Source organism: Buteo buteo, chromosome 20 (assembly GCF_964188355.1).
Source record: "Buteo buteo chromosome 20, bButBut1.hap1.1, whole genome shotgun sequence".
In the NCBI taxonomy this organism is placed as follows: domain Eukaryota; kingdom Metazoa; phylum Chordata; class Aves; order Accipitriformes; family Accipitridae; genus Buteo; species Buteo buteo.
The window spans coordinates 11,841,906-11,869,587 of record NC_134190.1 but is presented as its reverse complement, the minus strand read 5'-3'; the positions used below and the strand labels follow the sequence as shown (position 1 = coordinate 11,869,587).

General features: G+C 41.5%; 1 protein-coding gene across 3 annotated transcripts in view; it reads left to right on the top strand.

The window, feature by feature from the left end:
• Positions 1-21,070, top strand: part of DSP (desmoplakin) — a 39,755-nt gene extending 18,685 nt beyond the window's left edge. Inside the window, exons 9-24 of one of the 3 annotated variants that reach the window (XM_075052027.1) lie at positions 931-1,026; positions 1,278-1,403; positions 2,272-2,424; positions 3,996-4,150; positions 4,557-4,683; positions 5,218-5,422; positions 5,925-6,142; positions 6,798-6,964; positions 7,283-7,421; positions 8,826-9,019; positions 9,872-10,034; positions 10,639-10,722; positions 11,646-11,753; positions 12,389-12,487; positions 13,319-13,816; positions 17,180-21,070. In XM_075052027.1, coding sequence (XP_074908128.1) covers positions 931-1,026; positions 1,278-1,403; positions 2,272-2,424; positions 3,996-4,150; positions 4,557-4,683; positions 5,218-5,422; positions 5,925-6,142; positions 6,798-6,964; positions 7,283-7,421; positions 8,826-9,019; positions 9,872-10,034; positions 10,639-10,722; positions 11,646-11,753; positions 12,389-12,487; positions 13,319-13,816; positions 17,180-20,374 — 5,727 coding nt within the window. In that variant the 3' untranslated portion in view covers positions 20,375-21,070. Of the gene's footprint in view, positions 1-930; positions 1,027-1,277; positions 1,404-2,271; positions 2,425-3,995; positions 4,151-4,556; positions 4,684-5,217; positions 5,423-5,924; positions 6,143-6,797; positions 6,965-7,282; positions 7,422-8,825; positions 9,020-9,871; positions 10,035-10,638; positions 10,723-11,645; positions 11,754-12,388; positions 12,488-13,318; positions 15,611-17,179 lie in introns of all 3 variants that reach the window. The other 2 variants (XM_075052025.1, XM_075052026.1) reach the window with 2 other exon arrangements.
• The last annotated feature ends 6,612 nt before the right edge of the window (positions 21,071-27,682 follow it).

Genomic DNA, 27,682 nt, shown 5'->3' with positions numbered 1-27,682 from the left:
AAATTGCTGTTATCTCGTTTGACTTGCCTACAGTATGGCAGAATCTATGGTGGGAAGGCATGTCATTGCTCTTCTGCTATTTTAGTAGGCATGTTTTGAAGAAAGCCACACCCTTTATTGAGGTTTTATATTTTATCCAGGTGCAAATACTTTCTGCAGCTGAAATTCGTAGTGCATTTCTACAGCTTAGCCAAGACATTTTTGCTTTCACAGCTTGGTGTACATTTGCCTTTCAATTACAAAGGCTGCAACAATTTGGAAAATCTCATTTTATTAGGAAATGCTGTAGTTCTTATAGTTTTAGGAGTGCATAAGAATCATGAAACTAAAATAAGCTAATAGGAAAACAGAGTCCTTTCTGCTTTTCAGTGTATTTACTTTAACTGTTACCATGTTGTGTGAAATCACCATTCGTATTTCTTCTATGGTCAGTTTCTGTCTTAAAGGAAAGATCCTTTTAAGCTCCAGCAGTGAAGTAAAAGTTGTGTGTAATTTTCTAAAGAATATACATGAGGACTACTTGAGAAGTTTGAATTTAAAAATAGCCATCATAAAAAATCATGCTTGACAATGTTCCTTGGAAGGAGAACATGACAATTTGCAATTGAAATATTTTATTTGCACTGCTGTTTGTGCTTTTCACCCCTTTTTGTTCATGCACTTCAGGCTTTATGCTGATCAAACAAAATTCAAGTCATGAACAAATTTCTCTCTGCATCCCACAAGCAGTTATTTAACTCATTTCAGTTAGGTAGATGCTTAGAAGTTGGGGAACTATTTGCATGAGTTACATTATTCTGGTGTGCATGAAATTGTTTCAGCAGATTTTTTCTTTTGCATTTATGTGGAGCATAAATAGTTTTGCTTGAGTCTAGATATGGGAGAGATCAGTGTGGTGGTCTGAGTTCTGTATATTACTATTTTTGTTAGGCCTACATGGATACATTACAAACTCAGTGGAGCTGGATTCTTCAGATCACCAAATGCATTGATGTTCATCTGAAAGAGAATGCAGCTTACTTTCAGGTGAGTAGTGATGTGGAAAGTTCATGCCACTTCTGTTAAAAGTGTGAATCCCATCACAGATATCTCTTTTTTCCCTGTACCAAAATCTTTCTAAATCCATACACAATTATGCATAACACACTGTCACCATATTGTAAATGGTACCATTCTGCTAGATGTGAACTGGGATTTCTCATGACAGGAACCCACTGATTTTTAGCAGACATTTCTAAGAGCTGTGTACAACTGAAATCACAACTTTTCTCCTGTAGTTCTTTGAAGAGGCCCAAGCCACAGAGTGCTACCTGAAGAACTTACAAGACTCCATCAGAAAGAAGTTCATCTGTGATAAAAGCATGTCACTGCAATCTTTGCTGGAGCAGATCAAAGAGCTGGAGGTACTGTCACACCCACCTAACAGGTTATGTTCTGCTTTCCTTGGAAATCAGTTGCCCTTTTCAGATACCAAATGTAAAGCCAGATGTACTGCAATGTTTATAAACAGTACTGTATGAACTTGAAACCATAATGGTATATTCCTGCCCATTTCTTAGGAAAGCCTACAAATGAATCAGTGTTATTTTAATTTGTGTAATACTGTTTGTGAACTCTGATTTGTTTTTAAATCTGGAATGAGCCCAACATATTCCTGAGTTTCTGACATGCTAACAAATTAAAAAAAAAAAGACTTTCATTCATAGGTGGTAGAATAGATTTTGCCTCAAAGGATAAGTGCATTTAGTAAATGATTCATCATGTTGCTATATCACTGTAGTCTCTTTGAAAGGCCTTAGTTAGACAAAAAAGCCGAGTTATTTGCTCATCATGAATTAGGTACTACAATTCCAAATTGAATATACTGGAGGAAAAAACGTTGGTGATGTAAAAGGGCAATTGATGAAGTCAGGTTTGAGAGTGTAGTTACTACTTTTTTTCAGTTAGCATTCATGTTGTAATAGATTCTTTCCGTTTATTGCTGTGTTTCTTACACATCACTTTAACCACATTGCAGATCCGTATGAAAAACCTGCTTTGCAAGTTTTGCAAACTTTGCAGCTTGCCAGAGTTGCAAAGATACTTTGATGTTTCTTTTCTCTTTTTTGAAAACTGCAGTTTTACATGGTAAGCCAAAGACTCATCCCACTGGAGCTAAAGGAAGCTTTGCCTACTGTGGGCTCCAGGTGTATCCCTCTCTTAATAAAACAGTGGGAACTAGATGTGGTTTCTTTTTAGAATTAATTTTTAACATACAATTAATCTTTGCAGAATGAACGAGAGAGAATTCTTGAATACAAGAGGCAAGTGCAGAGTTTGGTGAATAAATCCAAGAAGATTGTGCAGCTGAAGCCACGTAACCCAGACTACCGGAGTAATAAGCCCATTATCCTCAAGGCTCTGTGTGACTACAAACAGGATCTGGTATTGTATCCCTTTTTGGCTGAGAATGAACATCATGTAAACTAGAACGTGGCAAATGATTTAGTAAACAAACTGTTGAGCTGATAGGTGTAGCCCCTTTGTCTGCTTTTGGTCAGCATTTAAATTTCTTTGACAAAAAAGCTCTGACTTGCTTGCAATTATGAATAAACAAGCTAGGTTCTGGTTGGTTAGTAAGTCTAGTCAAAATTATTAATATTAGCCCATTAAATAGTGTTAATACTCATAGTTCAAATTAGCACAGAAAAAGTCTCATTGGTAATAGGGTTAAAATTGTTATACAGATGCTTCCCAGCATCTACACCTTTTTTTTGGTGATTGCTTACCCTTCCAGTGTCCCTCTGGGTCCTTAGGTCAACACTTCATCTAACAAAAGGTGAGGAATGTACAGTGAGTCATTGGTATACCCAGTTTTTTGCTGGATGGAGTATGAAATCATTGATGGTGGTTTTTCTTCCTCCTCAGTACTGGGGCTGCTTGGGTTTATTTCTATATTTTTTCTTAACACTAGGCTTAGATGCATTTTCTGCTTACATGCTCTTTCTCTTCACTGGTTCCCAATTACCCAATTATTTTGTTCTGTTATCTGTAAAACTTGTTTTACCTGATTTGCTAGGTTGCACTCCTGTAGTGACCAGTAATTGGCCACTGTGATTTGTGTTTACGATCTGGGGTTTCTGCTATCTACTCTGTGTCTGTGTTCTTCCATACCACATTTTATTCCAGTCACAGAAGTTCAGCCCACACAGAGCAACTACTTGTTGTTACTATAAGCAAAACTAAACAAATTTAGGCAATGGTCCTAACTGCTTGGCAATTGCTCTTACTTTAAGCAAGCTAAATTCTGCTCAGATGAAGGTAAGCCCAGACAAGTCTGGAGTCCCTGCATGCTCAGATCAATGCAAAGCATGTGGCCTTTTACTAGTTATGTCAAAAACCGTATTTGCTGGCTGCAGAGGTATGATGCAGATAGAGTTCTGTCAGGATAAATGATAGGAAGAGCCTCCCCTCTTGGATGTGAGTGGGTTGTAACCTGCACCATGGGCACACCCATGGCTGTATCGTGTCAGGATTTCTGGCAGCTGGGGCTGGTGGATCGAGCTCTGCTGTGCTCACTCCCAGTCCTTTTGCAAATATGGATGCAGCACTAAGCATCCTTAGGCCTCCAGCTCACATACATACAGGAATATGTCTCCAGCTCTACAGCCACACATGGTTGCATAGCTTACTGTGGCCATGTGTCACGCTCAGTCTTTGATATCTGTCATGGCAAGCCCCAAGTCTGATGATCAACTGGACTGGCAACTGCTCAGAGTGTTCTGTGGCTCCCTCTTGGTTTTCTTGGGTTTTCTTCACATGGAAACCAGATTCAGGGAGAAAGGGTTGATCTGTACTGATTTCTTGCCCAGTGTGAAGCCAAGATGCACACCCAGACCTGGCAGCTGGGAAGCACTCCCACTTCTGTGATCTAGATGCATCTTCCTTGTCTGTCTCTCCTAGAAGCCCCATCTTACTTAACTAAAGAAAAAAATGTCGTTCTGCATTCCTTACAGAAAACGGTGCGCAAAGGAGATGAATGTATCCTGAAGGACAATAATGAGCGCAGCAAGTGGCTGGTGACTGGCCCTGGAGGAGTAGATATGCTGGTGCCATCTGTTAGTCTTATCATCCCACCTCCCAATCCGTTAGCAGTGGATCTTGCTACCAAGTGAGTTGCTGCCTGGGTTTGGACACCTACCACTGGGAGTAGATAGAATAGTTTACTCAAAATAGCAACCAATCACAAAATCTGGTCTGTGCCTTGATCACAGTGCCCCCTCACCCTATAAGGGTGGGGGATTAAGGACTAGACCCTTGATTTGAGGAAATTCACTTCAGTGAAGCTTGCTGGGATCTGGGTTGGGATCTAAAAATATTTAAAATTTAACTTCTACAAGGTTTTTCCTCATCTCTAATAACGAAAGTCATGGATAAATTAATTTCCAAGATTTTTTTTTCAAGTAGAGAACAAGCCTCAACACACTCCATATCTGGTGGATGTTTCTTTGAATGTTTTGTAGCTATGCTGCAAGGACAGGCACATTTTGACCATGTAATTTCTTTTCTCATCTCAGAATTGAGCAATACTATGAAGCTATTTTAGCTTTGTGGAACCAGCTGTATATCAACATGAAGAGCCTGGTGTCTTGGCATTATTGCATGATCGACATTGAGAAAATCAGGGCAATGACTATTGCCAAGGTAAGAATCCAGCTGGCCTTCCCTGTAGACCAGGGACATCCATGACCTGCCCTCTGCTGTCCCAAATAGTGCTTGCTGTGTCCTGTGCAGATGTATGTTCTGCAAAACCATGGGCCTTCCTTTTGCTGGGTTGCACAAACGGTTATATGTGGAAGTTGTGGTTTTATTAAAGGAGAGGAAACATGCTTTCCCATTCAGATATGGTATGGATAAACAGGAAGATTAGTTGAGGGGTTTTATTACATACTTGCTGTACTTGTTCCCACTATGCAAGGGAATGGGTAGACAGAGTAAGATGTATAATTTCTTAAGTTATGAAATGATTATAACAAGAACAGATTAGCTCAAATGCCACTTTTAGCACTGTACTTTTAGAGGCAGCCCGGTTAGATTTTATTCTAAAATGTGATTCCTTTGTTGGTTTTGTTTTTTTTTTTTTAATATAGTTGTATTTGTTTGTTCCTTAATGACTAACTAGTCATAAGCCTTCTTCAATTGCTGCTTCTTTCAAAATTTTCTTCTTCCTCAATTCAGCTGAAAACAATGCGTAAGGAAGATTACCAGAAAATAATAACTGACCTGGAGATCCATTATCAAGAATTCCTCAGGAACAGCCAAGGCTCAGAGATGTTTGGCGATGAAGACAAACGAAAGATCCAGACTCAGTTCACTGATGCTCAGAAGCACTACCAAACCTTGATTATACAACTGCCCAGTCAGTCACGGCAGCCACAAACAGGTTTGTCGTCCTCCTGGTTTTTGTAGAGATTGGACTGCTGGAGTTTCTTTGTTCAGATGGTGGTATATTCTTTCCATGTGAAAATGTTCTCCTAAACTTATGAATGGAAACCTTTTTGAGAATCGTACTGCTGTCTCCCAACATAACAAAACTGGCCATGCACAAGGAAGGGTATGTTTTGTTCTTCCTTCCTTTGATGTGAACCTGGGAATAGTCCTCCAAAGTTCCATGAACTTGCTGGGAAAATGAGAGGAATTTTAGTCCATCTGAAATGTTTTCAGTTATTAGGAAGCAAAATCTCACTGCTGCATTTGAGGAAGCAGGTTTGTCTTTTTGTGAAGGAGATATTTCATTCCTTGAAACAGCTGCATAAGGGCCCAAATCTTCCTGTTCTTAGTTCTGCAGATCAATTCAGTGCTTAGGTCACTTGGGCACTACATTGGCTTTCTATATGTAGTGCTCAGTTCTCTGGCAGTTGACATTTACCCAATTTGTTTTACAGTTGTCCCAACTGAAAGCTGTCCTGTGGGTTCCTCAAGCACCATTATTGTTAATGAGAGAAACCGAGAATATGAGAAGCAGGAGGCCTGGCTGCTGATGGAGCTTCAGAAGCTTCGGCGTCAGATCGAAGCTGCTGAGATTCAGATGGTTCAAAGAGCTCCTCTTGGAGTGGATCAAGGGGCTGTGCATGACTTTTCAGTCAGAATAAAGGATTTAGAGGTAACTGTGGGTGTTTTTCTTTGAGCATCTCAAGTTCAGTATGACTCTGCTGCAGAGCATACTGCAGTTGTGTTTCTGATCAGCTGGGCAAGACACACATCCTGTGCAGAAAATTCTCAATTGGAAGCTAACCATGATGATTTGGATTGGAGTTTAGCATCTAAGTAGAAGAATTTGACTGTTGGATTTTAGAAGTTACATTCTGTCAGACAAAGAATACAGAAAGCGTGATGTCAAGTGGACATTAAGATTTGAAGGAGACTGGAGAGAGAAGATTAGTAACAAAAGAGAACAAGTTCAGCATATGAGAAATTCCCCTGAGGCAATGAGGTTGCAAAGGTCTTAAGAGCAGAAGGACCTTGACACATCTACTGAGTGCAGTAGGCAGCTGGCAGTAAAGGGCTTTGCTTTCAAACAGAGCTGAGTTTCAGAGTGGACGAGGTGCTCAAAAAGAGGTATTACCTGTTGTGGACTGTGCTAAAAAGAAACTGCCCAATGTTACCTTGAAGAAAGCAAGCTCAGGCACTGCTTGAGTCCTCAGTCAAGCTGGTTAGATAGCAGCAGACTATCTGGATAAGGATACCAATTGCATATGTGCTGTAGAATGTTCATTCAGCCACCAAAAATGTGTAAATCAGGCATTCTCTTTCCTTAGGGTGTGCAGAATGACTCTCAAATAATGGCTGAAACCCTCAATAAGCATAAGGACTTGCTGCCTAACTTCAGAGGCTGTGAAAAGTATGTGTACTTGCAGTCAGAGATAAATGCCCTATTTCAAAAACTGGAAAATATTAATGGTGTTTCTGCTGGCTACTTAGACAGGTAAGAAAATCGATGTTATAGCAATAAATCATTCACTTTCTTCTATAATTCTTGGTCCAGAAACCTGCCTTTTGTTACCAGCAGTGTAAAATTACATCTTCTTTCCTACAAATGCTGTACATGTGGGTAGAAACAGACACTTATGTGAATTTTTCTCTTTTCTGAAAGACTTAAAAAAAAAGAAGTGAGAATCATGGGTATCACTGAAATTTCTTACGTATTGTCTATTCTCTGTAACTAATGATCTGCAATTAATTAGAAATAATCACCTTTCCTGTCCCAGTCCATTATGGATTTGTCTTGTATTATTTATTTTAGCTTGAATGCACTGAGGTGTCTGCTCCAGATTATTCTACAAACAGAAGATGTGATCAGAGTTTTTGAAATCAGACTGTCTGAAGAGGAGACTGTTCCTTTGGATCTCGATAAAGTGGAGGCTTACCGGGCTTGTCTGAAGGTGAGAGGCCAAGACCCAAGGACACAGCAAGGCAAAATTTGTAGCTGCTAGCACTGGCCTATTGAGCTGGTTGAAACCCTTCTGAAACCACAGGAGATGGAAATGCTGATCCTGTTGTATTTTATGACATAGACATACAATGCTTTTTCAAATTATTTCAAGGAATGTATGGGTTACTACTTCTTCCATCCCCTAGTTGTTGCTGCCCCCACAGCAAAGCCAGTGGCATGGAAGGTCTCCATAATCCATTTTTGTACAAAATTATATGTGTTTATTTGTATCATATATGAAGCTAGATTTGAAGGCAATACCTCCTTTCTTACAAAAAGGCTTGTTAGTTGCCCTTGCTGTCATCTAGTTGTACAAGTAAATCTGAGTATTATTGTGTGTCCTGGTTTTGCCATAGAGTCAGTTTCAAATCTTAGTGAGAACTATCCATCCTGTACAAGGGGAGAAGGCAAAGAGTAACTGCTTTGCTGAGCACAAAGTTGGCTCACAGAACCAGTACTTTATCTGATGTTGAACTGGTCCTTTTGTGCACTGAAAGCCTTTGGGAGAATAGGGACTCTTCCATTCTTTCCTGTTCTCAGGTGTAATAGGGAAAAGTGTGTAGGTGGCACGAATGGAGCACAACCAGGTTACCTTTTTATCATGTTACATGAGAGCTGCAGTTCAGTTGCTGGGTGTTGTTCTTAGCTGGTGTAAATTTGAGCTGCACAAAAAAAAAATGCTTGAGCATGTTATTGAAGAATGCAGTCATCCCTGTGACTCGGGGCTGCAAGGCAGACCACCGCCTGCACGGTAGATGCCATTTGGTGATACCCTACAGTATGCGAGTATATGCACACAAACAAGTGTGTGTGTGAAGAAACGTCTTCATGGAAGATGTTTATAAACATGTAAACAGGAAAAAAACCCACAAACTGTGCAGTTTTTTAGATAACATTTAAAAACTGGATATGCCAATCCTGAGGCTTGATTCTACAGCTATTGCAAGTGCAGGAATCTTTTACACTTCAGTGAAATTTTCTAGTCAATTGTTTCTAGGAACAAACAAGGCAGGCTCTTCCTGTTTTTTTGGGGGTGGGTTTTTTGGAGTTTTTTTTGGTAACTGCTCTACATAGTTCTGAGAAACTGAAATGTTAGATACAGAATATGACAGCAGAGGGCTTTAGTTTAGCAAATTATTTAAGAGTGAGTCTAACTTTAAACACATTCTTAAGCTTTTTACCAAAGTAGGTGTTTCACTTTAAATATATTAAGTCCAGCTGACATCAGTGTACATACGTTACTTAATTAGAAACAAAATCTTTAGATCCCAACACATTGTGCATGCTGTTGAAGGTTAAATTTGAGTATCCTCCCAAGGATAAAATGTATGACAGCATTTTGTTTTTTCTCCAGAAAATGAAAGCAGACCTAAACATGAAAAAGTCACTACTGAATACCCTGGAAAATGAGCTGCAGAAAACACTTCAGATTCACTCACAGTCTTGCCAGTCATATACCCTGTATGACATGGACATTGGAAAGTTCTGTGACAAAGTTACCCAGCTAATAGACCGCTGGCAGAGAGCTGATAAGCAGATAGATAACAGGTTTGCTCGTATTTCCTAATAGCTTCTTCCTTACTGCTATTGCTACTAAGATCATCTTAACAGCGAGTCTAAAAGAACTGTTGTGCACTAATCATCTCTCCAGAGGACAAATGATGACTTTTAGGGCAATAAGACTAGAGCAACTGTGAACAGGTTGAACATATTTTAAAAGGGATTGTGTAAGACCAAGTAGGAAAATGTAGTCATGTAAATGTCTAACCTATGTGCTAAGGAGTTGTTCTAATAATTTTATTTTATTCTTGCTAATGTTCCTGGATTAAGTACTTACAGTGTCAGCATTTTCCCCTCTCAAACAAAGCAACCATGCTTATTCCTGAATACCCTATACCTGAGGGTTAAAAAATTAACACTAAAAATTAGGTAAAAAAAAATCCCAACAATTTTTTTCTAATGCTTTATTGAACTGAAGGCATATTCTGATTGTAGTTTTTTTGGGGGTGTGGTTTGTTTTGGTTTTACTTGAGGCCAAAATCTAGTCCTATTAATAAAAATTGACTGTTGCTGGGTGTTTTGGTGAAAACTGAGAACAAGAGTACTGAAGTCAGTGAACTTGATTCTTATCACTGCAAGGTTTTATCCATCCCTCAGTTGACAGAAAGTGCCAGCCTCTGTGTATTGCAGAGTTACTCAAAAGTGAGGCACTAAAAACCCATGTTGGGTGACTTAAAACCAGTACAATTCTCATTTATTTGAAATTTTTGTTCAGAATGTCCTTTTAGAGCTTCCTATAGTTTTACCTAATTTATTACTGTCTTATTTCTGAAAAATGTTTAAAGAGAGAGAAGGAGAATGCACCTTCCATTTTGACAGTTTTCCCTGTTTTTTTTCTAGATCATGGGATTTAGAAAGGCAGATCAAACAGCTGAAAACTTACCGAGATCTCTACCAGGCTCTGTGCAAGTGGATCTGTGATGCCAAGCGCAGGCAGGATTCTATCGAGTCCATGAAGCTGTGCGATTGCAACACTATCATGAGATACCTACACGATCAGAAGGTATGCGGCACCTGAATGAGTCGTCTTCAGTTATCTGGATTTTAAATTGTTTTGCTATTCAGAAAATACCAGTATCCATGCAGTCTGCAATACAGTGGCCTGTTTTGAATTATAAAGTATGCAAGCTACGCAGAAACACTGCATGTGTAGAAGGCGGGAGAGAGGAAATATTATCCTTATTACTTTCTGTCAGCACTGCTACAATTATGAACAAGACCAGTTTTGGCTCCTACATGATCACTGACACCTTTACACGTCAGCTTTGAATTAACTCAAGGGATTGCATGATGGCGCAAATTATGGGACAAATTATAGCACAAAAATAAAAAGTGAGGAAATACATCTAAGCTGAAGTCAAGGAACTCTCCCTCCCGAGTCCTGGGGGTTGCTCAGTTGCTAGGTGCTCTTTCTGAGAACAACCTTCTCATGCACAGAGAGCTTGCTGTTGTAAAAACTGCATGGCTACAGGTCATTTCAGGTCTCAACCTCTGGGGTCCCAGTGGTCTCATACTGCCAGTGCCTTCTGATGGAGGCAGTGTGTACAGGAGGAAATAACTGGTAAATCTTGAGGGAGTGTTTCACAGCTCACTTTTTTTCTTGACAGAACTTGCACAGTGAAATCTGTGGGAAGCGAGACAAAGTTGAGGAGCTTCTCAAGCATGCAGATCAGTGTTCAGCTGCAATTAAGGTACTTGGATTTCAGCATTTTTATGGGGTGTGGTTTTTCATGGTCAGGCGCATCCCATTGTCTCTGCTCTGCTGGCAGGTGAAATGTCGGCTCCCTGATGTGTGTGTGCAGAAATTGCTGGGGTGAAGCACTTGTGTGTACAAAATATAATGAAAGCAATTTATGTACTTGCCACCTGAAGACTACAGGATGTTGCAGGAGATACCAGTGAGAGCTTCTCTTCAGAAGAATCAAAGCCTCTTTCTAGCCAGACCAAACTTTCCAGTTCACATGTTAAAAAAATAAGGGACTAGAGAACAGATTGGTAGTTTAGGAATTAGGTCTGATTAGGATCTGGTCTAGGAGGCAAGACAAATGCAGATTAGCAGGAGGAATGGTGTGCAATAGCCATGAAAACCAAGAAGATATACAGGGAATGGTTTTGTGGTCTTTGTATTTTTATGTTATCCTTATATCTGTGCTTTCTCCAGCTCAGCCTAGCTTTCTGTGACAAAGATCTTGCTATATACGTGATGTGGCTTACATGATATGAAAGAGATGCAGAGACAGTTATTTCTGATGAAGTTTTGGTTGATAACAGTACCTAGACCAGTTGCTCCCATCAATCTTTTTCACCTCTGGGTAGCCCTCAACTAACGGAAAAGTGTATCTTCCCTTTTTTGTAAAATTTTTTTTCTCTTTTTCCCTTTGTCATTCTCCTCCATGAGTCTCCACAGTGGTATTTGAACTGATGGACTTCTGTTTATGATGGAGGATCATCTGTATGTGGCCAGAGATACAAACAAGGGATAATGTAGCTTTTTATTAAAAAAAAACCCACCACAGAACAACCCCAAAATTTTATCTGGGTTTTGGGAAATCCAGATTCCCAGACTTCCTTGACAGTTGCTAAATAGGTCTTACCTTTCCCTGTTGTTTTACAGGATTATGAACTACAGGTTGCTTCCTACAGTTCTGGATTAGAAACATTGCTCAACATACCTATCAAGAAGAGTGTGGTTCAGTCTCCTGCAGTGCTGATTCTACAAGAGGTATCTTTCTTTCCTCCCCATCAGTCTTTTGAATACATTTGTTTGTCTGTATGAGTCATTGTGAGTTATATCCAGCTGTATTCTAATAATTAGCGCTGTCATTGGTAATGTGTACTAAGCACCTAAGCACAAGAAATTAGTGCAGAATAGTCACTGTGCTGTAAAATCATACTTGGGCTCATTTAGACAGTAGATTAGCCCTCAGAAATTTACCTCATTCCTATTCAATGTCCATTGCATACATATTGTGAGAAAGTAAGATTCATGCCCCCGGTGGTTTAGTCACTTCCAACCTGGGAATTAACCACTATTAAAAGTTTAACTTGGGTTACTTGTGACTGTCAGACAGGAAGAGCATGATGAACGAGGGGATGAAGCCTTGGATTTAATATCACATCAGCCGCAGGGGAAAATAATCTTGAAAAGGAAGGTGTGGGTTTATCAGAAGGAAGAATTTATACATTTGGGGTCCCCAGAAAGTCATGTGAATTTGTGAGGAGGAGAATTTGCTTTTTACTTTGTCAAGTGATAATGTTTTCTCAAGTGGATTGGAATCCTTTAAATGATCTGAGACATAGGTGTGTTCATATCTAACTCTGTAGTACAAGCTGTTAACAATTCTCTTTCTTTTCAAGGCTAGTGAGGCTCAGTCTCGCTACATAGAGCTTCTTACAAGATCAGGAGATTATTACAGATTCTTAAGTGAAATGTTAAAGAGCATGGAGGACTTGAAGGTAATCTGACTCTTTTATTTTCTTTACCTTCTATTTTTATCAGAGGTTAGCAAGCTATCACTGATGAAAGACTTACTGCTTAAGTACAGTGCAAAACAGTCCACAAAACTAAACACTGAGCTCAGGGGTGTCCCGTGAAGGAGGCATATAAGCAGTTTCATGCATCTTTTGTCAAAGAGTACAGTATCGTGCAAAGTTACCTCCAAGGTCACGTGTGAGGTGGAGAACACTAGCCTTCTTGGTAAATAGGAGGTGTGCATCCAAGCACACAAGAGGTCCTTCTCTGCCCATCACAGCCTTGACCTCAGTGAGAGTACAGTTATCTTAGTGCTGAAAACTTGCTCCTTGTGGTTAAGGGGCCACACCTCATTTCAGGCCATGATCTAAAGTGTTTCAAATGGAGTAACTCCTGATTTGACACAGCTCAGTGGAAACAGAGAGGCTCATTTAAGAGGAATATGGAATGTGAATCACCTATTTGAAAATGATGTAGGTTCTAAAGAAGGCTATTTAGTACTTTGCTGGTGAACTCTTGGTACATCAGATTTTACTATCTGTATTGCATCTCCCTCCCCCCCATCAAGTACCATTTCCCCTCTGAAAGTCATGATACTGACTTCTGAATAAGTTTGACTGATTAAATAAGGATTCCAGAATTTGTCTTCATGACATTAAGTAAAAAAGGACTTTGAGCTCTCACTGAAGCAGAGAAAAAAATGCTTTGTTAGTTGTCAGTGTTACAAATGTATATTGTATTGCATGTGATGATTTTGAAACAGTCGTCACAAGTGTTTATGTGGATTTGTTTGTTTTTCTGCTATCATTTTGCAGATGAAAAACACCAAAATTGAACTCCTGGAAGAAGAACTCAGGCTTGCCAGGGATTCAAATTCAGAGACAAACAACAAACACAAATTCCTGGAGCAAAATCTGCAGAAGTACCAGATGGACATTTCTCAGCTGAAGGCAAAGCTGATGAGTTTGGAGGAGATGAAAAGACAAGCTGAAATGGATGGCAATTCTGCTAAGCAAAACCTGGACAAATGCTATGCCCAAATAAAAGATCTAAATGACAGAATAACCAGACTGACTTATGAGACTGAAGATGAGAAAAGGAAAAGGAAGTTGCTGGAGGATAGATATGAGCAGCAGAAGAATGACTATGACCAGCTGCAGAAAACAAGACAAAACGAGAAAGACAGCCTTGGTTGGCAAAAGTTAGAGTCTGAGAAGGTCATCAAGGAGAAGGAGTACGAGATAGAAAGATTAAGGGTTCTTCTTCAGGACGAAGGCACACGGAAGAGGGAATATGAAAATGAGCTGGCTAAGGTAAGGAACCAGTTTAGTGAGGAGATGAGTAATTTAAAGAACAAGTATGAAACAGAAATTAATATCAAGAAGACTACAATCCAGCAGATAGCTGCACAGAAAGATGATGATGCAAAAGGCCTCAGAGCCCAGGTTGACAGACTGACAAGAGAAAATAGAGACCTTAAGGATGAGATTGTGAGGTTGAACGATGCCATTCTGCAAACCACAGATCAACGAAGGCGGGCAGAAGAAGATGCTCTTCAGCACAAGGCTTGCAGTTCTGAGGTGTCACAGCAAAAGCATCAGTTAGAGCTGGAGCTGAAACAGATCATTCAACTTCGTGGTGAAGACAACTCAAGATACAAGCAGGCTCTTGAGGAGGCTGCCTCAACTATTCAGGATAAAACTAAGGAGCTGGAAAGGCTAAAGGTTCAGCTTCAGGAAGAGGCTAAAAGCCGATGGGAACTTGAAAATGAGTTGGCTAAGGTAAGGAACAGTTATGATGAGGAAATTATTAGTTTAAAGAACAAATATGAAACTGAAATTAATATCACAAAGACCACAATTCACCAAGTCACCATGCAAAAGGAAGAGGACACAAATAATTATAGAACACAGCTTGATAATGCCATGAGAGAAAATAGGAATTTGTGTGAGGAAATTAGGAGACTGAAGAATACAATAAGTCAAACAACAGATAATCTCCGGAAAATAGAAGAGAATGCTCAGCAGCAGAAGGCAGCTGGCTCAGAGCTTTCTCAGAAGAAACAGCAGCTGGAGATTGAGCTAAAACAAGTTATTCAGAGGCACTCTGAAGAAAGCATGCGGTACAAACAGTCGCTTGATGATGCTTCTAAGACCATTAAGGAAAGAAACAAAGAGATTGAAAGGCTGAGAAAGTTGTTGGATGTAGAAACAAGTCAGAGGAAAGAACTAGAGGATGAGAACAGTCAGTTAAAAAGAGTCCAGTTTGACCTGCAGAAAGCAAACACAAGTGCTACTGAGACAATTAACAAGCTGAGGATCCAAGAGCAGGAACTGGCCAGACTGAAAATTGACTATGAAAGAGTTTCGCAAGAGAAAAAAGGCCGGGATCAAGAAAGTGCAAAGTTCCAGAGCACTGTAAAAGACTTGCAGATCCAGAAGCATAAGCTGGAGGAGGAACTTTGCAGGCAGAATAAAAATGTAATGGAGGAGACGTCCAGGAGGAAGAAACTGGAGGAGGAAATAGAAGGCATGAGGAGATCTCTCAGAGAGCAATCAGTTAAAATAACTAATCTCACACAGCAGATAGAGGAAGTGTCTATTGTAAAGAAGAGGAATGAAGATGACCTTAGGCACCAAAGAGAAGTATTAGATGGTCATGTGAGAGAGAAGCAGAGATACATGGAGGAGATAAGAAAATACACATCTGATATTGAGACCTTACGCCGTCAGTTGGTCCAAGAACAGGAGCAATTAAAACAGGCTCATCTACGATACGAGCACTTACAGAAAACCTCTGAGGAAAAAAGCAAAAACTTGAATGAGTGCAAAATAGAAATTGAAAGGCTTCAGTCTCTCACTGAGAACCTAACCAAGGAACACTTGTTACTGGAGGAAGAGCTGCGAAATGTTAGATTGGAGTACGATGACCTCAGAATGGTCAGAAGTGAAGTTGATGAGAAAAATACTGCCATTGCTGAACTAAAGAATCAGCTTCAGACAAGCGGCAAGCAAACCCTGGAACTTCAGGGGTTGATTAATGATTTACAGAAAGAAAGGGAAAAATTGAGACAGGAAATTGAAAAATTCCAAAAGCAAGCTCTAGAGGTATTCACACATATTTTGATCACAGCTTTACTGTCTCTCAGATACATAGTTAATTGCAGTGCCCATTTGAATCAACTTAATTCACACTTTGCTGTTTAAGTTCACTGTACTTGTGACTAATATCCCCTTTATGGCACTTCCCCTTGTTCATTTTTAAACAAAAATGGCAGGATTTGACCACTTTCTTAGCCTCTTTACTCCCTGGGAGCTGTGCTAGGGAGCCATAAGCTGTCTTACTGTCTAGCTGAGCCTTGGCCTCAGCCCTTGCCCCAGGAGAAACCCTGGGTCTGTGCCTGTCTCCACCAAACCATCCTAGGGAAAGATGAGAGTACATGGAGTACCACTGTGCTTTAGCTGTACCGTGCTGGCTGTGTGCTTCCCCAGGCTGTTTCAGCCAGGATGGGTTAAAGCAGTCCTTTGAGGCTGACCTGAGTGCTATCACAGACTAAACCAGCTAAAAATCCCAGAACCAACAAGCTGTCAAAGTGCTGCTTAGCTGGGTAAGGTGTTGACTACAAGTGAGGATTAAAGATCATGTTGTCAGCTGTACGTAAGGTACTTAAAGCCTACATTTCATTAACTGTTTGGGGGATTTATGTTCCTGAGTCACTAAGGGCATTTGCAAATTTTACTCTTGGCCCTTATTTCTTAAACTTGAGGTGACAGCATAAACAAGTTAAAGAAAACACTTTTTCATATTTCATTCTTCTGCCTGTTTTCTTGTCCAAAGAGCTACTGTTTAAATATACACAAGTGAGCACCTGTGAAAATGTTTCTTTGCTTTTTCCTATACTTGCCCTTTATATTTTTCTCTCATTCCCATTCTCAACTATTCTTTCCCTTATTCAGTTTTTCTATATTTTAAAAATCTTAATACTGATTTTTTAAAACTACTAACATTTAGGATTATCTGACATCTGTGCATATATATATATATATATGCATGTATTACAAATGTATAAAATTGTGTTCTGTTTAATATGGACTGCATACAAATGTGCATGCTTGTAGGTGTTTGTTTATGTTTATTTATATATATGAAGACATTAATTGAATTAAAATGTAAAGCAACACAGGTAAAATTGTTTGGAGTAACGTGAAACTAATAGGAAAGTGAAAATTAAGTTATATATTTCCTTTTTATCCATGTGTGATGAGTCCTTAGCTGATACAAATTCACCCAGGTTAGTAGGACTATGCCAGGATACATCTGCTGAGCATCAGACTCTTAATGAGTCTTGAATGCTCTGTGTATGTGTAGGTGTACTATGAGAAGTATTAAAAAGTTATAAAGAGCTAACTAAATCAGCAGAAAATCAAGGTTATGGGTAACAGAATGGAATCTCCGGCAATATGAGAGACATTGTCAGTGAAGGGACAGTGTATCTTCACTGGTTTATGTGTATCCATGGTCTTGGGTAAGGCACTGCTGCGACTAGAATGTTTTTCAGTGGCAGGTTGCTGTGGGCTAAATGACAGGCTGATGAGCGTTGTAAATGGAGAGCATAACTCTAACCATCCTAAACTCTAACCATCCTCTCTTGGTTTATTTCTTCTTTAAAATTGTAGGCATCCAATAGGATTCAAGAATCCAAAAATCAATATAGTCATATTATGCAAGAAAGAGAAACCTTGCTGATAAAAATGAGTGCTTTGGAGCAAGACAAAGCCAGGCTGCAGAGATTAGAAGAGGAGCTGAACCGTTTGAAAGTTACCCTGGAATCAGAGTCTCGTTTGAAGCAACGCCTGGAAAGTGAGAAGCAACAAATCCTGAATGACCTCAATCAATGGAAGAGCCAGCACTCCCGGACAGAGGAATCCATAAGGAAGATCCAGTGTGAGAGAGAGAAGAGTGAGAGGGAGAAGAACACCCTGAGGAGTGAGATTGAAAGGCTGCAGATGGAGATCAAACGCATTGAGGAGAGATACCGGTGCAGACTGGAAGAGACCGCTGTCAAAAACCAGTCAGAGTTGGAGTCTGAGCGTCTCAGGCTGCAAAGAGAGATTGAAAAACTCAAGCAACGCCCATATGGGTCCCACAGATCCACGCAGACTGAGGAAGACTTTTGTATCGATGCCTCCAAGTTGCTGTTCAGTGGTCTGCGGAAGAAGATTACAGCAATGCAGCTGTATGAGTGTCAACTGATAGATAAACTCACACTGGATAAACTGCTGAAGGGGCAGAGGTCAGTGGAAGAAGTCGCGGCTGACATTGAACCCTACCTCAAAGGGGCAGGTGCTATTGCAGGGGTGTCTCTTTCACCCAGACAGAAGTACTCTTTTGTTGAGGCCAAACGGAATCAGCTGCTTACAGCAGAAAACGCAGTCCTGCTCTTAGAAGCCCAGGCAGCAACAGGAGGCGTGATAGACCCACATCGAAATGAGATGTTAACAGTGGACAGTGCTATCGCCAGAGATCTGATTGACTTTGATGACAGAGAACAAATCTATACAGCAGAAAAGGCTATTACAGGATTTAAAGATCCTTTCTCTGGCAAAACTGTGCCAGTATCTGAAGCCATCAAGAAAAACTTGGTTGACAGAGAAACTGGGATTCGTCTGCTTGAAGCCCAGCTGGCTGTAGGAGGGATTGTTGATCCTGTCAACAGTGTCTTCCTACCCAAAGATATAGCTTTATCTCGTGGGTTGATTGACAAAGACCTGTGCAGGATCCTAAACAACTGCCAAGGCACTACAAAGAACTTCATTGATCCTACCACCAAAAAGGCAGTCACTTACATGCAGTTGAAGGAAAAATGTAGAATTGAACCACACACTGGTCTGCTCCTCCTCCCAGTGCAGAAGAGGAGTATGTCATTCCAAGGAATCAGGCAGCCTGTCTCAGCAGATGCACTGCTCGAGGCTGGAATTATTAAGGAATCAACAAGGAATGATTTGGAAAGAGGTGCAATTACAGTGGAAGAAGTGAGTGCGAGAATTATTGATTTCCTTCAAGGCTCTAGCTGTATTGCTGGTATCTATAATGAGGCTACTAAAGAGAAGCTTGGCATTTACCAGGCTATGAAAATAGGTTTGGTTAGACCGGGGACAGCCCTTGAACTCCTAGAAGCACAGGCAGCTACAGGGTTCATAGTGGATCCTGTCAGCAATGTGAGGCTGCCTGTTGAGGAAGCTTACAAAAGAGGTCTTGTTGGAATTGAGTTTAAAGAGAAACTTCTCTCTGCTGAAAGAGCTGTCACTGGGTACAAAGACCCAGAAACTGGAAACATCATTTCTCTGTTTCAAGCAATGAACAAAGAGCTCATAGAGAGAGGCCACGGCATTCGTTTGCTGGAGGCCCAGATTGCTACCGGAGGAATCATTGACCCCAAAGAGAGCTACCGCTTGCCAGTGGAGACGGCCTACAAGCGTGGCTACTTCAATGAAGAGCTGAACCAGATCCTTAGTGATCCAAGTGATGACACCAAAGGGTTCTTTGATCCCAACACAGAGGAGAACTTGACGTACTTGCAGCTGAAAGATAGATGCATAAAGGATGAAGCAACAGGGCTCTGCCTTCTGCCCCTGAGAGAGAAGAAGAAGGTGGTGCACACCTCACAGAAGAACACCCTTAGGAAACGCCGGGTTGTCATTGTAGATCCAGAAACAAACAGGGAAATGTCTGTACAGGAGGCATACAGCAAAGGCCTCATAGATTATGACACCTATACAGAACTAGCTGAACAGGAGTGTGAGTGGGAAGAAATAACTATTACAGGATCAGATGGCAGCAGTAGAGTAGTCCTTGTCGACAGAAAAACCGGTAGCCAGTATGACATCCAAGACGCTATTGATAAAGGTCTGGTTGAGAGGAAGTTTTTTGACCAGTACCGTTCTGGCAGTTTAAGCCTGACGCAGTTTGCAGACATGATTTCCTGCCGTAATGGCACTGATGAGGTGTTTCGGCATGAGTCGGTGACTCGGTCTCCCACAGTGCTGAGCGTCAGGAGTTCTTCTTCACTGATCAGGAGCGGTTCTTTTTCAGAGACCCCAGAAGAGTGCAGTCCTATTGCAGCCATATTTGACACCGAAAACTTGGAGAAAATCTCCATTTCAGAAGCTATACAGCGGGGCATCGTGGATAGCATCACTGGGCAACGGTTACTTGAAGCCCAGGCCTGCACAGGGGGCATAATATGTCCTACCACAGGCCAGAGGCTTTCGCTTCAGGAAGCCACTAGCCAAGGCATCATTGATCAGGATATGGCCACGCGTCTCAAACCAGCCCAGAAGGCCTTCATAGGGTTTGAAGGCATAAAGGGCGGACGCAAGAGGATGTCAGCTGCTGAAGCAGTGAAGGAAAAATGGTTGCCTTACGAGGCTGGGCAGCGATTCCTTGAATTCCAGTACCTCACTGGAGGTCTCGTGGACCCAGAAGTGCGTGGAAGAATAAGTACTGAAGAAGCCATTAGGAATGGATTGATTGATGGTCGCGCTGCCCAGAAATTGCAAGACACGAACAGCTATCCCAAAATTCTGACCTGCCCCAAGACCAAACTGAAAATATCCTACAAAGATGCAATGAATCGGTCAATGGTGGAAGACATCACCGGGCTTAAACTCTTGGAAGCAGCCTCTGTTTCATCTAAAGGCATATCCAGTCCCTACAATGTCTCCTCAGCACCCGGCTCTCGCTCTGGCTCTCGCTCTGGTTCACGTTCCGGCTCACGCAGCGGGTCTAGGAGGGGAAGTTTTGATGCATCAGCAAGTTCTTCATATTCTTACTCGTACTCAACCTTCAGCAGCGGGTCTATTGGGCGCTAGTAACAAGTGAGGGAATGTGTCTGCATTTTAATATCATTTAGGTGATTCTATATCCCATCTCCTTAGAAAAACCCCAAACAACCCAACAAGAAAGCAACCCAAAGCAAAACCCTTGTCTTTCCTGGGTGTGTTCAGTTTCTCTTCTGAAAAAGCTGTAAAATGCTTGAATGCAGATTTATGGAATATAGATTAGGGGATGCAAAAAGTCATGTTTGTGAATTTTGAGTTTCGGTTCCCATTTCCTTTTAGTGTTTGGATTTTAATTGGTCTCTGTATATTTTAAATACTGTCATGTGCCTTCTCCTGTTATCTGTAACTGTCAACCCATAAGCTGATAACTGAGGTTTGAAAGTCTTGCAGTAGTTAATTTTTTTCCATATAGACCTTTTTCAATTTGCTGTTATGACAAAAAAACTACTAACAATGTGGACAGAAAATGCCTTTAATATTGGTTTAGAATCTATACTATAACATGAAAAGCTCTGTCTTCCAGATACTCTACTTCTGTTTGGCTAGCAATTTTCTTAAGTATAACTTGGTGGATATAAAGGGCTGTTACTAGGCTGGGCTTTTGTTTTACTGTTACCCATATGTATTTTCTACTGTTTTGCTTTATTTCCATGTAACAACAACAAAACCTACCTAACTGCACCAAGTGAGCTATCCTGGGCAATAAACTTTTGAAGTTTTAAAGTATTTGTTGTGTGCTTATTAAATTTAGCTATGGACATTCTTGGAGGCACAGATTAGAGAAGGAAACATTTTAAAAAGTAACAAGTACTAGCTTTGTCATAAAAATAGTGTACAGGCACATTATTTTTCATTATGCTGATCCACGATTTTTGTGAAATTGGAATTCTGATTCTGCATTTTCAGTAGGAAAATGAAGATAGCACCAATCATGGAAACTATGCCCCTAGAAGCAGAAAGCCCTTTTCTGCAGTTGGTTGTAGACTTGATGATGGCCAGAAGCATATTTCTTCTGCTCGTGATCCAGCCTATTGTCTCTGCAGCTACAGTCAACTGAGTCAATTCTCCCTTACGCATCTAGGTAATTTTGGACAATGAGCAGAACAAAGATAGAGTGATGGGGCTTAGCCAGCCAGCCAGCATGGTGGCACAGGAGGATCTTTCAAAATCTGAACAACCCTCTTGTAATGTCCTCCCACCTCTTCTGCTGAGTCCTGGAAGCTTAGGTTGAGAAAATAGTAAGAGTCTGTAAGTGTTTGCATGATGCCTTGCTGGTGGCAGCCTGCTGACTCCTTTCATAGGAGCTGAGAAACCAGAACAGGACTAAGTGACCACAGGATTAGAGGACATAATGTGGTTTGAAACTGCTTCAGCTGCCATGAATGTTCTTCAGTGGGCGCAGAATATTATTTGTACACATCAAGACTGTCCTGTCCTCTCCCATTTGCCATGCAGTGCAGTTGCCTCTGGGTAGGCATTATGTTCTTGGCAGGAAAGAATCACTGACAAGAATTTAGTATGGTTTTAGACAACTGCTAGTACAGAGCTTTAATGAAAAAACTTGAAATAAATTCTTCCTGTAAGTAGTTGAAAGTGTTGCCTGAAGCACATACCTGCTTTTAGCCATGTACCATGTAGGATCACCACCTGTCTATTAATTTTACCAGTTGCTACGGATAGAAGGAAGCTGATAGGCACAAATGCTAATCACTGTTAATGATGCTGCCTGATTTTTGTAGCATGTTCCTTTTCTGGAGTAAGGAATAACATCGGGTTTCTGCAGTAAGGAATAGCGTGGGTTTTGATACTGCTGTCTCTGGCTAAAGCGTACCTTCCAGCCTGAAAAGCATGTCCAGTGTTTTCTGAAGATGAGAGCTGTGTATAAAAACTCTGCTGTCTATACAGCGTCCTCAGTTACTGGACTAAGAAATTAAATGGACTGGTACATAGACCTCTATAGAAAGTAGGTGAGAAGGTGCCTCCCATCTCCTAGGAAACTCCACAGCTTTGGAGGTTTCTCTCTACAGCTGAAGTTTATTAGCTGTACCCTAAAGGAAGAGCCAGTGTCTGAATGGCTTTCTGACTGCTAGGGAAAAACAGCCCTGTAAAAAAAATAATCACTGCTTTGTTTAATCCCAGGCTGTTTCGGCAGTCTTAAATGACTAGGGGGTTCCTGGGGTCTACAGTAAAAGTAAAACTGGTCATTACTGAAGGAAAGTCTGCTGTTGGGTGCATGCACCCCTTGCATGGGCTGAGAAATCCTGCACACTCTTTGCAGCAGAATTGCCACAGGAATCAGCTTTTGCACAAGGCATTGCTGGCATCTCTGTTAGGTTGTTTAAAGCTCCATCTTTACGTATTACCTTTCTAACTGCTCAATCAAGCTTTTGTCCTATCATAGTGGCCTAAATATAAGATCATCTCACAGAAATGATGATGACACCGCTTTCTCCTTGCACACACTCCAGCAGCAGATGCTAGCGGGGCATTAGTCAGTGGTGGCCTTATACAGCCAGCGGTGTTCGGTGGGGGAGACCCAGGTGTTACTCAGGACCTGAGTAGCAGCTGAGCCAGAGTAGGCAGCAGGTGGGACAGGATACTGCTAACGTGGGGTGCTAAAGAGATAAGTGCAGGGTTTTCCTCCGCCATAAAAAGGTGCTGAGGAAGGAGCTTATGAAGAAGCTGTTTTCCAGAGCTGAAGTTTAGTAATTGCAGCCCTATGGGGATTGCTCAGCTAGCAGGGAGGCACAGCAGGTGAGCATGCCCAGAGGGGCAGGGTGCTGTGGAGCTGGGGAGACTGGGTTTGTGGCAGTGCCCGGCGTTTCTGAGATAGGAGGGCTATGGCTGGGGTTTGAAGAGCAGGCAGGCTGTGGTTTTGTTGTGGTGTGATGTGGTGGGGGCGTAGAGGTGAGTGTGGGGCTGCTGCTGTGGATTTGGGTGCAGGGTGTTCAGAGGCTCTCTGGCTCTTTTGCAACAAAGGTGAAATGAACTCTGTTCATGCATTTTGGAAGAAAGGCTGGCAACTTTGAATGATCCCTGCTGCTGAGAAAGTAGTTCTTCAGTACTGAAAAGCCAGAATAAACCTGTTGGTCCAGCCTGTGGCTGTGAGCACTTCCCTGAGCAAGAGGAGTGCCGGGCTGGGTGTACACATCAGCAGCCTTATAGCTTGCAGTCAGTCCTCTGAATTCGCTGTCTCCTGTTTCCTCCCTGCGCCTTGGGGGAGGTGATGCTCACCATATTCCATGGCAAATGGGTGCCCAGTGTGCTGACTTGGCTGCTATGGCTGGGGAGGATTCAGTCATTAGTAGGGTCAGCTCCCTAGAGAATTGGGCTTTGCTCTAACAGGATTGGAATTTATTTCTGAGAGTTTTATTGACTGAGTTAATAGTCTTGATGTTGTGAATTTGCTGTCCTTTGGCTCAAGACTGGGAAATGATGGCTGCTTAGGACCCAAGGATATAAGGCACCACATGGTTTGCGCGATGCAGCAGTGCTCAAGCCAGAGTTTTGCCTGTCTTCTGCTGTTTGGAAATGCACATGTGCCACGGTTAATTAATAGTCCAGTCATGTGAATATGAAAGAGAAGTGGCGAGATTTACAGAATAGCAATGATGTGACAGTGTAAAATTGTCTGAATTATTATTAAATTATAAGTATTTATGCAAAGGGTGGGGTTTGGGGTGGTGTGGTTTTTTTGTTTAGTTTTTTTAGTATTTGTTCCAATTTCTATACATTTTTATGATATAAATCTGGAGGAGTCATTTACTTTGAAGTTTCTGTGAACCTAGGCTGTTCTGAGATGAGCAGAATTTACTTGTCACATGTTACTTTCTCAGAATAATGCTATACTTGAAAATACTTTTTTTTTTTACATGCAATGTGAGACCAATTCCTGGGGCCCTCAAGGCAGGCTGTGCATAGGCTCTCTGCTTCTTTCTGACCTGTGTTTGCTAGCCTGGTGTTTAATGATTATGCACCTGTGATTTGATAATATTTTTTTGTCCTCAGTTACATCAAATACACAGTTGATACATATATAACTGTATCCTATAACAAAGAAAAAGTGAAGTTTGGGGCTCTGTTCATTATCTTTCAGAGCCAGTTTCAGCTTTAGTAGTTTATCAGCAAAATATTTTGTGGTAGCATTAATCCAGTGGGCAGCTCCATTAAGAGAGTTGAACATTTGTCAGTTAATACATCAGATGTTTAAGTAGCTGATCCCTCTGTAGTTTCCTATTCTGTTGGTAGGCTGGGGATGTATGTAATGCAATCCTTTGCTTCACAAGGTCCAGGTTAACCAGGGAGTGATGGGGTGCCCAGGGTGGCCACTGTGTCTGGGGGGATGTGTTTTGCCTGGCTGCCTATCTCAGGTAGCCACAGGATATCTAGGGGACCATGAAAAGGGAAAAAGAGTCTGTATAAAGAAAATATGCTGAAAGAGTTGACTCCGCACCAAGTACCACAAAGTCATCTGCTTACGCTGCTTTGACTGGGAGTGACTCCATGAGAAGTGGTGGAAATGGACTAGTGTAAAATTTGAGGAGGATCTGAGTCTAGCACATGCTTCAGAGAAAAACTGGTAACACCAGCAAATGGTGAGGATTAGGAGGTCAACTGGAATTGAGCAGCAAACTGTTGGGGAGGGACATGCCTTCTCTTAAATTCTCCAGCATGTGCTGCACCTGGGCTAGGGGGTCCTCATTGCTTACTCGGCCTGTGGCAGATACTTAAATGAGGGTGCCTGAGTTACCTGGCACTGGAAAGGCTGCTGGGAGGCAAAGCAGATTTCTCTCCCTTTCCTTCAATGTGCCAACAGACATGCTCATGCTGTTTGTCTCACCAAGGCCCTCGGGATACATCCTGTTATCTGCCTATATGGTGGTAACTGTTGGACAAACTCAGTTTCTCACAGAGGTCGAATGAGTACTGTGATTCCAACGCAGCTAAAACAGTAAATATATAGGAGCTGCCGCTGAGTACTGTTATCTGATCAAAAATAAGCCCTTTACTATATAAAAAGCTTTCCCACTCCTGTGATGTTGTGTTTAATGGCTGAATCAATGGTAAATAGAGGACAAAACTATTCAGTAAGAGGTGGCTGTCACTCAATGTGTACATTACCTCCAAGACCTTGGCATCCATCTAAGCCAGGGAGGGAGACCTTTGCCCAAATTGCCCTTCTGCCCTTTACAGCCTTTGTCTCCTGCATGACACAACATAAGAGGAGAAGCACATCTAGCCACTGTGTGACTGCTTTATGAACTGACCCGAGCGGGTTCTGGAGTCCTACCTGGTTTCCCAGCTGCTCCCGTCACTCCAGGAAATCCCATAGGTCCTCTGGGGCCAGGCACACTGTTAAGTCCAGGCAGAACAGGTTTTCCCTTTTTTAAAATGTTGCAGATTTTATTTTTGTTAAATTAGGCCAAGAGTAATGTGTTTGTTTTTGTAGGAGAAAAAAAATAAAGCTAAGAACAAAGTACTGGAAAGGGTTTCTTTTGGGGGGAGGGGGAAGGGGGGGTTGGGTTGGTTGTTTGTTTTTTTTTTTTACAAGCAACCAAGGATAGAACTGGGATAGTACTTGGTTCCTTGGCTGAGCTAAGGAGCTTAAAAACATAATCCAATGTTTCATTTTCATATGGTTTTATTTTTAAAACTTTATGATTAAACTTACTTCAATTCTAAAATGTTGCTATAAACATTTGCATTTAGGAAATATCAGGAAAATCTTTAAACCTCTCTAGCTCTTTTTTATTTGTAAAGCTGCTCATGGCATTTAGCACAAGTTTCAAAATAGTTGTAACTGATCTGGCGTTGTTTGGTTTTCTGGCAAATAATTTGGCGAGGGGTAGGGAGTAGGAGGAATGCACTTATCTGTAGCCTGGGAACTTTAGAGTCTCCTTTTCTTTCAGGTTGCTATTAGAGCTTCTGATGCAATGTTTTCCATTTTATTTGCTTATCTGTGGACCCTCTGCTGTTGGGTTCCACCACTGTGTGACAAATATAGCAACCTTGGTGTTTGCAGATTACTTGGTTCTATTAAGTGAATCCTGGGATGGAATGCAGAAAAACATTGAAATTGTAGAGGTCTTTTGTGATCTGACAGGCCTCAAAACACAAGGGGAGAAGTGCCATGGCTTTCCATCCAGTCTACAAAGGACGTTTAGACAATCAGTGACTGTCTGGCATGGACAATAAGCGGTACGCCCCTCGATATGACTCTCAAGTTCCTGGCAAGAGAAGGTTACCCGTCATCTTTTGAATCGGACTCTGTCCACATCTGTGGACATAGTACATATATTTGTGAGTCAAGCAAAAACTACTGTAAAACCTTAATTTACTGCAAATGAACTGATTTCTCCAAGGTGGGAGCTGGACCCCAATGAGGAGTGAAGGAGAGAGGTGGGAGAGGCCTGATGGTATGTAGGGATGACAAGGGACTCTGTATCGTGATGCATCATCTTTCCTGCAGATACCAATCACCAGCCTTACTTAGATGGATGGGCTGCCTTTACTTAGCCCAGAAAAGGAACATGTATAAGTTTTATATATGTTTGATAAATAGCCTGGGAACTTTAGAGCCTCCATTTCTTTCAGGCTGCTATTAGAGCTTCCAGATTCAATAAGGAACATGCTTATACCCATTGCGAGCTCCTGGTGGGGAGTGTTTGAAGACAGGGTGCAAAATCATCTCTCGTGGTTGCAACCTCCTCTTACTGCTGGCTCTCCAAGGTGGTACGTGTGAGCTCTGGTCTCACCCAATATCCAGTTCCACAAGAGTATACTGGACACTTACCTGCTGTGTGTGAGGTGGAAGTGAGAGTACTTGCTATGGTATGTTGTGATAGGCCACGATAGTTTGTGGGGAGTCAGCATGGACCATCGCTGTTCTGGGTTGAGCTCTGGTCCTTGAGACTGAGCTGTCGCTGGAGCCAGGCCTGCGTCTTGGTCTATGCTGCATTACTCTGGCACAGCTCTTACCTTTTTTTTATCCCAGGTGGCCCTGGGGAGCTAGTTAGTGCCACTTTGGTAGGGGCACAGGCACTGGTATGTGTGTATTGGATACTGGCCGTGTACTTTGCTATCCAAGCTTTGACCATGCTCTGACAAAGTTCATACACTTGGACCAGAAGACTTGTTAGATGCTGCAAACGTGGCTGTGTGTGCAAGTCCTAAATTAATTGGAAATGACACTTGTTCTAGAGGATATAAAATGGCAGGCTGTATCTAGACTTTGCCACTAATGTGCACAGAGGCTGCTTAAAAGGTCAGTTATATATCTGCTTGATTTTACTTAACATTAATAATAATTACCTTAGGTTATTTTTACATGGGTACTTA